Genomic DNA, 15,378 nt, shown 5'->3' on the forward strand with positions numbered 1-15,378 from the left:
AAACAAATGATTTTCCAGCTGTGTATGCATTCAAACAGGAGTGTTTTAGTGCGGAGCTTCTGATGCAGTCAGTGTTTGCAGCTAAATACATAATGTAAACTAAACCACTCATAAGCCTGCTTAAAAAGACATTTTAGCAACGTTTTACAGTTCTTTTATTACCTTACCAGTGTGTTTTTGCTACGTCACACTACAACAGTTATGACTCATAGATGAATATGTTTAATACATTTTGAAGGCGATTGTAATTGCATTCATGAAGATGCTACTTTGTCATGTAGCTTTTAAGCGGGTAATACCCTTGGTTGTGACAGAAATCCCAGGTGTACGGATGTCTTAGGGGGAAATCACTGGTCTACTTAATCTGAGCTCACAATTGTTGCTCCTGCTTCATTTACATTCCCATGCTCTAACTTTACCATGTCCACCGTGTCTATGTTCATCAGCTGCCATCCCCAAGGCTCTTCATATTTCAGCGTTCAGAATAAGAGTCTCCAGGGAGCTGAGAGACCTTGCCTATCGCAGATGACCGATTGGAGTCATTGTGACAGCCATGTCAGCACCCCCTCCCTCAACCCTCCGAGGCTATAAAGCCAAGGAGGTGAGAGTTTGTCACCGGATTGACCCCCAGTATGGACCCTCCTGATGGCGTGTCAGAGGTGGCCTTCTGTGCGGTTCAGGGGCCAAGCTCTTAAAACAAAAACATCAAACTCTTGGCACCCACACACTCCTCCGTGGAACCCGATGCCCATCTGGAATCCAACATACACCCACACATGTCCACATGTAGGGCTGGCAGAGATGTGACTGTATTTATTTATTGCCATATATTGTAGATGAAAATTAAATGATGTGTGAAATCACTAATATGACTGAAGTACAGCTCTCATGAACACGGGTGGCTCTACATGTGGTGATGGACAGCTTTAATCTGCAGGATCCCGGATCCCTGCGGCGAGGACTGTAATGTTGTGTGAGGTTATCAAGCGTCCATATGTCACTTCCTGCCATGTGTTACCCGCAGCTTTTCTTTTAGTTAGTAACATTTCAGTATGAGACATCAGGGGGATAAGAAAAAAAAAAGAAGCCGAAGAGCACAAATTAGCATTAAGTATTTTAAAGTGCTTTGTCAGGTTTGACTAAAACCTAGAAGTAAACGTCTTATCGTCAGTACTAATGGGAAATATAATTCAGTTTCAGGAGAGTTAAGCTGGGGTTTGTTTAAAAGCCAGCCATGGACCGTACATTTTGCAGGGTGTGTGCAATTTAGAAAAAAACAAGCGTTTAATAAATGACCTTGAGCGACAGGCCTGGCTGTGAGATAAAATAGACTTTCTTAAACTGATAATAATCAACCTGGGAAGATGTGTTAAAGGTTCCCGGTGGAAAATACGCCAAGTAAATGGCAACGGTAGCTTACAGAAGCGTGACACAGCTCTGACAGTCCAGAGGCTCCAGAGGCTTGAAAAAAACATAAAAAATAAAAAATTGATAACATGCCACATCTAGATGAACAGGACTGTTTATTCACTGCAAGAAGGAGTTTGTTCTCAGGGCACTCCGGCTTCCTCCCACAGTCGAAAATAATGAATGTCACGTAAGGCGGTGTGTATATGTGGCCCTGCCATGACTGGTGACCTGTCGAGGGGTGAACCTGTGCTTTTCACCTGAAGACAGCCGGGCAGGAATACCCTGAACAGGAATAAGTGGCCATAAATAATGGATGGGTGGAACTTTCTCAACTTCTAAAGCAAGACTTAATTTCCCCCCGGCCAAGGATTAAAAAAAAAAAAGAATTTATGTGCAAAGTCAAGAAGATTTTCACACTGAAGCTGAAAAAAAAAGACTGAAGTCCATGTCTATATAAAACTATCCTCTGAAAATTGAATATTGTAAATTTATGAGGCAACACGTATTCAGGTTTCATGGGATATATTCTTGATTACCAGATAGAGAGCGAATAAAAACAGAGGGAAATTGGCATGGAGCGCTTATAATCCTCAGAAATAACTTTTCCATTCTCTTCCCCAGGGCAAGTAAATACCAGGGCACTTTCTCAAAAATAAGCCTTGCCTTCGTGAAGATACTCAACAAATAATTTGATGCGACAAATAATTTGGTGTGTAAACATCATTAATATAGAATCACTTGTAGGGAAGGCATTTTGAAACCCTTTGGGCAATCTGAACAATTGCCTCCAAGTCAATTATCTCTTACAAATTTTGTGCTTGTTACGAGGAAATGAGGACAGATGATATAAATTTAGTTCCTGCCGCTTTTGGGAGTGAAGACTAGTTACAGGCACAAGCTGGAGTCTAGACATGAGACAGGAAAGAGAATATTTAATAGTAGTGTGTGTAATGGTCACAGCGACTTTGATTCCCCCGATAGCAGTCAAATCTTTTTCATGCTCAATTTCACGCCAACCGCCCCCCATGAGTGCAGCCCACTTTAATGCCTCCAATAAGGTAACTCCTGCAGATGATGCCTGACAAGGTTCAACCCTTGCTGACTGTTTCCATCTTGTACTCATTCGAATGTACAATCAGAAAGAAGAAAACGGAGGTATTAGGATTTCCAATCTTGGTTGGTATTTGCAACCTTCATTCACTGTGATAATGTGGTGCAGCTAATTCCTTAAATAGCTGGCCGGGAGGGATCGAGAAGCTTCTCTTTGATGCTTAGTGCCCCTATAGGGGAGATAAGCGCCACTGTGGTCATTTAGTTTATGAAAGTTTTAAAAGCAGCTAAAAAAAAAACTAAAAAAATGTGCCCATCACAGTTTTCTTTGAGTCTGGCATCATAAAAATAAATAAATGCACTTCTTAACAGGGATGAAGAAGCACATCATTCGCAAACTTTACTTTGTCAAAGCACTGAAACATGCAAACTTCTCCCCCATTATCTTGGTCACCACGGAGATGATTCACAACGGCCTATGGTGATGACACTTCACCATAGTACTATGTACTTTGTTCGCATGTCTGAATTCAAATGCTGGCTCGTTATTATACTGCCTTTAGCTTGATCTTCACAGCACACAGGCATCATATTCACGATTCTTTGGAAGTGCTGTCTTGCAGGATCTCTACAGCTGTTGTGGGCCAAGTGCGCTCCATAAAATGAGGTATGTTACAACCCGTTTAAATGCACCAGAATGCAGGAAATGGCATCTACCTCACCTCTCCCCCAGTAACAGCTGAGATAGACTCCAGCTCACCTTGTAGGCCTAAACAGCCTGAAAGGACAAATGAATGGACGATATTACACAGATCTATGTTGCATTAAATACTTGTGTTACCAGAGTAAGATGCTGCCATTTTACATTTCTAAAAACCAACAACATACTGGGACACAGCCACAAATCAGTGGTGTTTTCTGTTATCTGTGCATCCATCACTCTTTAAAAGACTGATGGCCATTTTTCTTGTTATATGCTTGCTCATGCTTCTTATATGCAAAGATGTATGTTTCAGGAGGGCAGCAATAGATGAAGATCTTTTGACTTTAGTCATCCCAGAATTATTCTGATGTTCATGTGATGAAGTGAAATCTGTTTTATTTTGGCCCTGGATAGCTCAGTGGGTTGAGCAGGTGGCGTTTGTAGAGGCTACAGTACTTGTGCGGTCTGCACAGGTTTGAGTCCCGGCCATTAGTGCCACAAACACCTTTAAAAAAAATCTGTTGAATTTTGATTTCATATTTTCAAGCAATTCACTAACAAGATTTTTTTTAATTCTTGAAACTGCATGATTCAGCTTATATATATCATCAAAACGACGAGGAAAGCTTCATTGCACGATTAGAAAAACATGAACTTCTACAAAAACCTAAGCCATCACTACAATTCATACATTGTACGAGACGTTTCTTAATAAACTTGCATTAAACAGCAGACGACAAGGCATCAGCAATGGTAAAAATCCCTAATGAGTGCGCTTTTGCAGAAGGGGGTGAGATGTTCTGGAGGAAGTAACACCTCTCCCGGCATTCAAGTTAGTGTCACAGCAACCCATCAAGCCTTTGTTTCGCCTACCAACCCCCCCGAGAAATAACAATGACCACTATCTCTTACCCAGACTGCTGGACATCTGTGGGAGAAAGCGACCACTTTCTCTCGGCCACTAATGTGTTGCCAGATTGCAAACAAACAAAGCATTGTGTTTCAGCTGTGCTGCTGAAGTCCATAGACTGCGCCTGTTTATAAAACCATGACTTAATTGCGTCTTTCACAACTTCCTCCATTATGTGCAGTGTACTTGTGATGATTGCTGCAATTAGAGCTTCACTTGGATCTAGCAGCTGGCCTTATTTTTATTGAAACATTTATGCAGATATACTCCATATCTGGGTAGATTTCACTTTTTTTTCTCCTTTGAAGTTTTTTATATTTTTCCACTTAAGGAATGTGAACCAAGAAACATCCACAGTTATATTTGACTGGCTATGCTCAGTTTTATCGACAGCCTCACAGCAGGAATTTCCATTATAGATTGGTGACCTTTCACCACGAGTGTCTGACTTGTGGTAAAATAAATCAAGGTTACACGTATATAAATTAGCATAACACTCAGTGCATGAAAGTCGATCAGTATGAAGGGAATTTAGCAATGGAAATGTGCCTAAGTAACACCCTGATTGCATAGCACCTTCCTCTCTTTAGGGGTGCCATCGGAGGATGCTGATTAGAGAATAGTTATCATCCACATTTGCAATTCAAAGCATTGCACTAGTTGTAGCGGTTCTACTTGGGAAGATTGCGGTGAAATGATCAATACAATGTTTGAGCTTCTTTCCCTGTGAGAGGTTTTACCCAGTTCCTTTCTATGGCGTAAGCTTTCGGGGATCATTTAAAGGCCCCATCTTTCCTTTCTGAACTAAATGATTTGCATGTCTGAATTATCTGTTCTGGGTCTCAAGGAAACCCGTCCAAGGCGTTCCACTCTGTTGGCAATTATCTTCTATTCTTAGAAAGTCTCAAACCCTTGGAAATAATTTTGGAGGTTTACACCTTTGACTTCCTATTTCTGGCCATCAGTGACAGACCGGATGATGGTATTAAAGCTAAGAGAAGCCTTGCCCCTGGTGCTTCATCTGTCAAGTGCTGTGTTTATTTCAGCCGTGCACTGCGCGTTACGATCATCACTGGGAGTCCTCTTTTCCATCTTCAGCACCGGAAGGCATGTGGCCCCCCAGCCCCTGGTCTCAGTTTAGCCGTCTGTGCTAGAGAAGCTGCATGCATCCCACAATAACAGTATTGACGTCACCGGCCACCGCCGGACAAATGCTGCTTTCAGGTTGTCCTCGTTGGCTCCGACTTTGGACAGTTGAAAGTTCTTCTTGGCAAGATGATGTGAGGGCTTATAACATGTATGCACATATAATAAGAAATGCAACATGGCTTATTAGGTTTTTCCCCAATAGAAATGTAGTTAATACTCCTTTCCATTCTGTTGCCTTAAACCACGTTTGAATAATTATTTTAGGGATTGTATTGGGATTGTAATCGAGGGTGAGCAAGTTACAGTATGCCAGTTCTGGTGAACAAGCAGACTTTTTTTTTATTTGCCTTAGGTCTTTGCATCATAAGCACAAATAGTTAAAAGACAGATGTTCATTATCTCAGCAGATACCTGCAGAAACAACACATGAACCACTCAGGTCACAAGATATTCCTTTTATTGTATTTGTTTTGTCAGAATACTGTACACGTAGCATTATTTCTTGACCAGTATACATTCATCAGTACTCTTACAATTGAGCATAGCATTTTTATTTTTTGCATTTTCTTGTACATTTATTTCACATTGGAGGTTAGAGTTGAAAAATGCATTATTCACCTCTCGTGAATGTTTGCATTTACTAGGGCACATCAGCCCTGATTAACCACTCCTTCCTCAAATTTGTTGTCAAGTCATTTGATTGCATATTCCATTTTAAACAGAATTGTAAAAATAACCTTTACAAAAGGGTGACAAAGCAGCATTTACTATGTAATGAGCTGCTGTGGTTTAGTTAAAAGGCTTTTCCACACAGTAGACTATGGTACAAAAAGATAGACAACCACAACCACAAACCATGCAGATAAAACAAAAGATGGTTTTGTGTCTCCAGTTGTGCATTTGGGACTTCATTTGCCTTGCGGGCGGCGTGCATCTTTTTATGTTCATTATCTTTTTTTTGTTTGTTTTCGAAATTTTTGTCATTTTGTTGTTCGTTTTGGTCTGTAGATGGTTTCGCATGCATCTTTGCTCCTTATGTGTCAACATTTACTGTCTCGTTTTAGGCTAATTTCCATCTTAATTTGGTTTATTGTTTTATATATTGTACTTTTGGTTACTTCACATTTCAAGTTTAATTTAAATCTCTTCATGGTTTTAATTTGTTGTCTTATTTGGCCATCCTTTTATACCATTCTGTGTGTTTTTGTATCGTTTTTCATATCTCTCTCTCTTTGATCTTCTATCCATATACCGGTAGGTTATCTCTATTTTGCATCTCATTTTTGATTTTTTGTTTACATTTTTTTACATATATGTTTTTGATAAAAGAACAGGAGTCTTGTGGCCGTTCTTTAACTGTGTGTAGGGTTATTTCTCTGATTAATCCTCTCAGTCCTGCTGCTTTGTTTTCCTACATTAAATAAATTGGTTTTGTTTGTTCCAAATAGGGGGGCTTGGATCCCTTTCAGGCCTGTTACACTTTTTCCAGTTCATATTTCATACCTTACAGATGCTAGCGAGGCAAATATCAGAACGTGTGTCTTTTTTTTCTTTTTAAACTGTGATTTGGAGGTTTGCTTTTAAGTGAAATATGAGTGATTCAAGACTGCGTTACCGATTAAAACTGCGTGGATCAAACGTATATTACTCCAGAAAAGCTAAACCGATATAACAGCAAACATTTACCTGATGTTTGTGTTAAGTGTGAGAAGGAAAAAGGTACTTTTTCCCATTGTACTTGGCAATGTTCAGTAATACAAAGATTCTGGCAAGAAGTGAAACAATGTATTCAAGATATTTTACATATTCAAGTTCCCTTAATTCCACAGCTGTTTATATTAGGTTTACATCCGGATATTTGTAGACTTGAGTGTGTTAATGGCAAAAAGAGTAATAGCTCTGTCTTGGAAAAACACCAGAAGACCAAGTATAATCAGGTGGTTGTCTGAGCATATCCACAACTCTCCCTTAGGATAAAATTACCTACACCTTAAAACACCAACAACATCATTTTCATAAAATCTGGGATCCTTTCATTCACTATGTGTTAAGAACAGATTTGTCAAGTGTGATGGAAGAATCTGGGGACGTTTGAACAGTGGCACTTTGCAGTAAATAATATTGAAGAAATATATCCTTTTTTTTTTCTTCTTTTTTTTCTTTTTTACACAAGGTAATAAAATGGACTAAGGCATTATCCTGATCCCCAACCAAGATTTGGACCGATTTGGAGGGTGGGGGGTTGACATACTTGTTCAATGTATGTAACTGACTTAGACTTACTCTTAACTGTTCTTATAGATCTAGTGTTGACCGAATGCATTCTTGTCTCAGTTGGCTGAAGGTGAATCATAGGTTTTCTACCTGTTTATTATTATTATTTATTCAAAACATTATTCATAGCAGGCATCCCACTGCCTTCTCAAATCAGATTAGTTATAGTGCAGATGTTCATCATTACAGTACCAGAGCTTCAACTCAGCGTCAACTTACATTACCAAGACCAAGAACTAATTCAATGAAAAACACTGTTGTATATAGAGCAATTTCATCATGGAACACTCTTTCTTTAAATATTAGGAGCATTCCAAACAAGAAATCATTTAAAAAACATGTTAAGTCATTTTTTAGATTGGAGAGGTAATAGTGTTATGTTATCATTTTGGGAACTGTGATTTATTCTTTTATTTTTCTTCTTTTTTTCTCTTTTTAATTGCAATTGGATCTGTGTATGTTTTGTAACTGGAATTGTATGTTATTGTGTATTTATATTGTACTTTGGCGTTTGTGCGTCGGCTAATGGGGATCCTTAATAAACATAAACATAAACATAAACATAAACATAAACTGTGTTATTTGATACTTTCTTGTTATTTTGTGAAAACAATAAAAAGAATGTTGTTAAAAAAAAAAAAACTGCGTGGATCAATTCTGATCAGCTCGGATTTGTCACTCTGCTTTCCGACGGTCCCTGAACGGAGCGCGCTGCAAAACTGCGAGAGAAGCAGTGATTGAAGGAGAGCAGAGCGGCGACGCCATCTTAGAGCTCCGCGGCAGCGCACACTCATCTCCTGCTGGATTTTATTTTTTTCTGCTTAGACAAACCTTCCGCCCGCCAGACGAGGGAAGAAGAAGAAGACAGCGTTTGACTTCGCCGCTGTTCAACTCGAAGTCGGGATGCAGTTCCTCGGGAATAAACAGTTTGCATCCGCTGCCGGACTGGTCCTCGGACTATTATGCGCGGTGGAGGCAGCGAAAGGTAACTGAAGGCTGATTTATGGTTCCGCGTTTCACCGACGCACCGACGGCGTATGGTACGCGGCGACGCGTACCCTACGCCATAGGTTACGCCGTACCCTACGGCGTAGGTTCTGCGTCGTTTTAACGCAGAACCATAATTTAGGCTTAAGCCGGGATTTACATCCTTTGCAGAACGTGTCTGACAGCTTTCTTTATGCATGTAAACATCTAAACCGGTTATTAACACCCCCCCCCGGAGCCTGTTAGTTCAGCCCAAACACTGAAGGTTAAAAGATAGAGGGATGCCCGGCCACCAACCTGCAGCAAGTGCACCTGCGACATTCCCACTAGTTTAATCCTATAAACTATATCCTCCAAATAACCATCAATGTTTTTGTCGGTGCATGGTTTGAGCCTATTTTTCAGCCTTCTATTTCTTAGATTAATACAAATCATTATGATTCCCTTTCCCTGTCTTCTCTAGTTGCTCCTTTTTATTCTGCATCTTATGAATAACCCCCCCTACAGACTTTGGACATTAATTTCACACGCAATTCGTCCAGTACATCTCGTACCTATTTGGATTTTAAGGTTTAAGAATTAAGATGAGTGATTTTTATGGTTTTACTCATTGAATTGACAATTCCTCCCTTAAAATCAGCCTTAATACTTGGGGTTTGGCAACGTTGTGCCTGCACCAGGATGGAGCTTGGTTGGCTACGCATTGCAGATCCTCTTCACGTGTTGTTTTCTCTCCCCACCATCAGATTTGAGCATTTATGCCCATTGAGGCTTCTATAGAAAGCCCACACTGGGTCTGGCTGTGCCTACTTATGACCTTAATGTATATAAGGACTGTTCCCTTATGTTGCAACATCACTGATGGACATGTCTTTATTTGCTGCAGGGCGGTCCTCCTCCCTCCTTACAGCAGGACCCTCCCTGCTCAGACATAAATCCCCCACCACTGCGTGAATTTATAGACTGCGTTTTAACCTTAAACTCAATCCTCTGACTCCCCGGGTGTGAGCTTCCCTGTCTGGGGTGTGTAAAGACGGATGTATGTTAGTCACTAGTCATGTCAGCAAGCCTGGGCAACCACCGGCTCTACAGGCCAGTGTCATACCTGTGTGTGTGTGTGTGTGTGTGTGTGTGTGTGTGTGTGTGTGTGTGTGTGTGTGTGTGTGTGTGTGTGTGTGTGTGTGTGTGTGTGTGTGTGTGTGTGTGTGTGTGTGTGTGTGTGTGTGTGTGTGTGTGTGTGTGTGTGTGTGTGTGTGTGTGTGTGTGTGTGTGTGTTGTAGGGATGGGCGGTATGGACTAAAAAAATGTATCACGATAATTTCTGGCATTTATCCCGATAACGATAAAAATGACGATAAAAAAAATACCAATTCAACTCCACCTTTGTAACTTTAAATCTATCTCGCTCTCAGATCCGCCATGTTTGTTACACAAAAACGTCATCAATGGGAATTTATCTTTCTTTCTTTCTTTCTTTCTTTCTTTCTTTCTTTCTTTCTTTCTTTCTTTCTTTCTTTCTTTCTTTCTTTCTTCTTTTTTCCCTTCCTTCCTTCTTTCCTCCTGCTCTCTCCTTCCTTCTTCCCTTCCTCTTTTCTCCCTTCCTTCCTCCTTGTTTTTCTCCCTTCCTTCTCCCCTTTCTTTCCTTCCTTCCTTCCTTCCTTCCTTCCTTCCTTCCTTCCTTCCTTCCTTCCTTCCTTCCTTCCTTCTTTCTTTCTTTTCTCCCACCCTTCCTTTTTTCCTTGTTTTCTCCCACCCTTCCTTTTTTCCTTGTTTCCTTCCTTCCTTCCTTCCTTCCTTCCTTCCTTCCTTCCTTCCTTCCTTCCTTCCTTCCTTCCTTCCTTCCTTCCTTCCTTCCTTCCTTCCTTCACGCACGTTGTGCGTGGATTTAACGCAGAACCATAAATCAGCTTTACACAAAAACCTCATCAACGGGAATTTATCGTTTTTACCGCGAGATGACAAATTCTTACCGTGAGGAATTTTTTTTGACGGTTTATCGTGAACGGTAAAATATCGCCCATTCCTAGTGTGTTGTCTTTTATTGTTACACCCATTTATGTCTGATTAATAAAATGGGACAAAGATACAGCTAACGCAGAAGCACAGAAACCTTCATGCCAGTCACATTTTCCCTCTGCTTCCTTGTTGAGCACCTCCAATGCACAGAAGCAGCAGCTTTCCTTAAATCTGTTTTTTCCTCTTCATGAATAAAAAGGAAAGGCCAGTAATGGTCAGTGCTGGTTGGTGTGTGTGTGTGTGTGTGTGTGTGTGTGTCTTTGTGTTTGTGTGTGTGTGAAGAAAAGTGCTTATGATCCAGGCCAGTGTGTGAGTGAAATAAACTGCACCTGCTGCTCTTATAAGGGAAAGAAAACCTGGGAAATAAACACCTGGTTTAAGGCTTATCTCTTTCTAACCAAAGGTTAACTTCCTATCTTGTGCACCACTTCATTATTTAGTACCCATGTTGTTGTTTTTGTTGTTTTCCTTTCTTTTTTCTTGTTTTAATTACTGGGGACGGTGCAGCAGATGAAGAAGCTAAATATTCCCAAGGAGTTTTGTTTGCAAGTCTTTAATGTTCTAGTTTAAATGTTAACCAATGATCGGATGCCATCGCAACAGACTGAGATAAAAGCCCTGCGTAGGCGTTTGTTACACACTCAAGGTTTTGCCCAGACTGTATGATTGATATCACTGCCATCTAGAAAATTCTTCAGTATAAAACAAATTATCTTCAGCAGTGCAGTTGAAACTGCCCAGTTTTTGTTCAATCTTTTCTGAAGGACATTTTCTAAGGTTCCTCACTTTTTATTCCGGTGTTTGTCATTTGCTGCACAGGTCTAACTTAAGCAGTTTATCTAATTTTCCGTTACCACGAGCAGCTGCTGAGTGTCCCACTGCTCCCAAGTCAAACATTAGGTCTGCTGAGATGCATGAGTTTGTCTCCGTACACACAGTCAGACAAAGGAGACACTGCCTGCTGGGAAGTTTCTAGGCTCATTCATCATTGTATTAACTTAATTCTAAGCAAACTAATCGGATGCTGTGCTTTGTGTGCTACTTGGTTTCTTCCCAAGCCAGTGTGTTTATGTGCTGGAAAGGCCTTGCATTGATTAGCAATAGGTAGAACGTATTGGTCAATCATGCATTTTATTTTCTTGTAAAATGTGTGACGTATGACCGTAGTAGGATAATACTTAATTTGTTTTTATGTCTTTAGTTCAGGAATATGCAATGTATGATATTGATGAGAATCACCTCCTTGGCTTTTGACAAACTCAGCCTAAACTCATTAAAATTGATGAATGCATCCCAGAAACTTAAAAGGATCCAGTGACCTGGATTGTCCTTGAGCATTAAGAATAGCTCAAATGTCCTATGTGGTGCAGAATTTCTCATTTATGCTCATTTAAACATTCAAGCCATTACAGATCTGTGAAGTGAGACATCTTTCTATGTTATGGCGAACAGAAACTATGGGAAAACTGTGTGTGCAGAAGGCTGACAATGACTGTATTGTTTGCTGCTTTCATGCAGCTCAAGTGGTGCTGTTGCATGCAATTACTCATTGTCAGTTTACATACTTGTTTTTCTTCAGATATTACATAAGTAAATGTCAGCACTACTATGGTTAAAGGCGGAAAATCTTACTAATCAGTTTCTTAAAAAATTTCTGGATCTGATGGTAAAATGAGAAAAGGTTGACACCAGCTCTGCTCATTGTGCTATTCTAGTGGCTTTGATAAAAGGAATGACTGCTGTCCCATTATTGTTGGTTGTTGAACATGGATCATAAAAAGGACTCCACAACACCCTTACTAACTATGTAAACCTAATAATATGCTCTTTTAATTCAGATTATTTGTATTTATTTTTGGAAGCTTTGAATGTCACTTCTGCCTTGAAGTGTTTAAAAGAATTTCCATCAGGCATACTCATGATCATTATAAACTGCTTTTACTATTGTACCATAATACACAGACCTGCTATGCCTTCAGAGTTGACTAGAGTTTTTCTGTGTGATCAAGAGTTATGCAAATTGTATCATTAAATTAACTTGCTTCTGGCTTTAGAGGGTCACAGCTGATGCTGGCTGTGAAAACAGGAAAGTTTTCTTTCCTTTTCATCACTGAATGAAATGGTTAGCAATAATCACTCATGGCTAAACTAAAGCATAACGTGAATGTCTTTGGACAGTGAAAGAAACCTCAAAGGGTCCATCAAAAAACATGAAAATTGCACACAGGGAACATTCATGATGTGAAAAGCAGTGATGCTGAAACCATAAATGGGAAAATAGTGTCAACATTGTTTTAAAAGAAGCAGATAATAAGTTTGATTCAAAAATGTTCTGATGTGCACACTGAATTAAATTTGTTGGTGGAATGTTTATGACATTAGAGACAATAATAAAACATTCCAGACAAATTCCTTATAAATGACTGCCTTTGGGTTCCATCAGCATTTAAACCCAATCAATAACTGTATTGACCATTATTGATACCAGATTTGATTGACATTTATTGAGATAGTAATAGATATGACTACTTTCAAAATGAGGATTTTTTATTTTTTAGATTTTAACTTTTTTTTCTATTTTTTTTAATTCCTAGTATAAATATACCTGAAACTTTTCTTTTGCATTTCCCACAGTGACAGATTACTTGCATGACACAGAGGCTCTGCTCCCACAAGTCAACGCTTACGTTTTTTTCTTGACATTTTTTCAGTGAAACAAAAGGCTTTCAGGCTCGGGATCTTGACCCGGTATGTCACAATGTGGTCACTGTTAGAAGGATCACAACTCAAGCGCCTCAAGAATGTGTATATGAGATAATCCCCAAGTGTTAAGATGCTGAAGCATTTCCAATCGGCAATTTGTCTCTCAGGCTGAGACTACAGGACTTAGTTTGGGTTGGTGGTGACTTTCCTCTCGTTGGTGTCGTTAAAGAGCTGAATGAAGTCAGTGAACTGTTAACAAAGGGTCATTCAGTTGTGAATATTAAGTTGGCCTGATGACTGGGAAGTTGTCAGTTACCAAGAAAAGACTTTGCATTCAGTCTCGCTTCTCGTTATGATGTTTTACATAAAGGTATCAGTGTGAGAGTAAGATGTTGCTAGTTTTTATTCATTTAGTTGCGTTATTTATTTATTTAATTTTTAACCTGTGTAAGATATTGCAAGGTGAAGACCTCCCCCACCAGCAGACATTTACAAAATAAAAAAAAAAGGGTCAAGCATGCAGATTTTAAATCAACTCATGTATGTAAATTACCTGGCAGTGTTGCCTCCTCCCGTGACTCTCATTGCTTCCAGGGGAAAGAAAAGTGTAATTTCAGATTTATTGGCATTTGGGCGTGTTCACATTGAGATTCAGATTCCATTGGAAATGGGTAACCAGAGAACACGTTACCTGCTGCAGGTCAGCTGCACCCAAGCGTCTGTTTATAGCTTCTCATTCTTGCTTGCTCACTCTCACTGCTGCTTTTGTATGCGTCACAGAGAGGTAATTTAGTTGCATTCAAGAGTCCGTTGCTCCCAGCCCCCTCTTCAGAGGACCTCTGCGGTCGTCCGGGGTGTGTTCGCTCTGCCGGGCAGTTGTGACTTCTCAAAGGACAAATAAATGTTGTTGCCTGGCAGGGGAGTTGAGAGGCTCTCCTGTGTGAGCTGGGTCTTTAGGAAGTCAGGGCCCCTAAGGCCTGGGCTTCCTTTCTAAGCGTATTGGGGCTTCTGAGAACAGTAACCAGTCTGTGATGGAAGTGGCTTGCGTCAACAAGTTCAGGAGCTTGCGAGTCAAGACAAACAGAGAAGTGTGCCCACTGTTTCAGATTGAGAGCAGATTGTCCATTGACTTTTGCTGGTCCACTCATCAGCATAATGGCGGTCATTCCTCAACTCAGGTTTGCATGCATTGCATACCTTAAACTATTTGGCAGCAGTTTCTGTTTTGTTTTTCAATATTTCTGACTTAAAGAAGTCCTTATGCTTCTATCTGTGCTACCTCAAAATAACTTTGCAGAGCACACCTGCCTTCTAAAGTCTTGCCCCTGGCACTCATACATTTGCGAATACTTAAAAAGCAGCAGATAGTTGAAATTGGACTGTACTCACATACGCTAAGGCTGTCTGTATAAGTTAGCATATTTATCTGTATGTTTCTGTTTGAAGTGGTCAAAGTGTCCCAATTTTTCTCTGGAAACAATTCAATGTCTGACTTCATGTCTGAGAGCAGATACGCCCTTCGTCTATCTTTATTATGCTGCTGGAAATGATGAGACGCATTTGAGCAACCTGGCAACAGAGAGGCTTTATTTAGTCTCAAACAACAAGGCTGTCTGCAAACACTGCTTGGAGAACAGCACGCACACTGTCAGTGATTTCACATTTCTTTGCTTCTTATTAACATTTGTACCAGAGTGTAGAGTAAGTATATTTGATGTTTAACGACAGTTGAAGCACATGCAACCACGTACTTGGCATGTCATGTAAATATGCAAAAAAATAATAATTTAAAAAATGCATGCAATATCTGACTTTTGCACAAATGTGGTATCACCCTGCTTGCACTCATGATAGTTTTAATATTCTAATTATAAATGGAGTGTTGCACTTGATTATTCCACTCAAGGTTCACTTAGTGTTGACCAGCTTTATATGCAGTGCAGTAGAGCTTTACATTTGCATGTGCTCACTGATGTCGACTTGCAGACTGCTGTCAATAATATTTGAGATAAATCAATGAAGCAAAGCTGCACAACACGTCACAGGACTGCAGCATGACTGCAGCATCATCGTTACGCAACAAGACCTTTTGAGGTTCCCAAGCATTATGAGGCTTCATCTGATAATCCCCGACTGCTGCTAGACTGGGGACAGCTGGGGTGTGTTTCTCCCGTTC

The 15,378-nt window shown here is 40.1% G+C and overlaps 1 protein-coding gene across 4 annotated transcripts in view; it reads left to right on the forward strand.

The window, feature by feature from the left end:
- Positions 1-8,219: 8,219 nt before the first annotated feature.
- clstn1 (calsyntenin 1) overlaps positions 8,220-15,378 on the forward strand; it is a 41,472-nt gene continuing 34,313 nt past the window's right edge. For all 4 annotated transcript variants that reach the window (XM_061736351.1, XM_061736354.1, XM_061736353.1 and 1 more), the window contains exon 1: positions 8,220-8,481. In XM_061736351.1, coding sequence (XP_061592335.1) covers positions 8,400-8,481 — 82 coding nt within the window. In that variant the 5' untranslated portion in view covers positions 8,220-8,399. The remainder of the gene's footprint in view (positions 8,482-15,378) is intronic.

This window comes from Cololabis saira, chromosome 12 (genome assembly GCF_033807715.1).
Source record: "Cololabis saira isolate AMF1-May2022 chromosome 12, fColSai1.1, whole genome shotgun sequence".
NCBI lineage: Eukaryota > Metazoa > Chordata > Actinopteri > Beloniformes > Belonidae > Cololabis > Cololabis saira.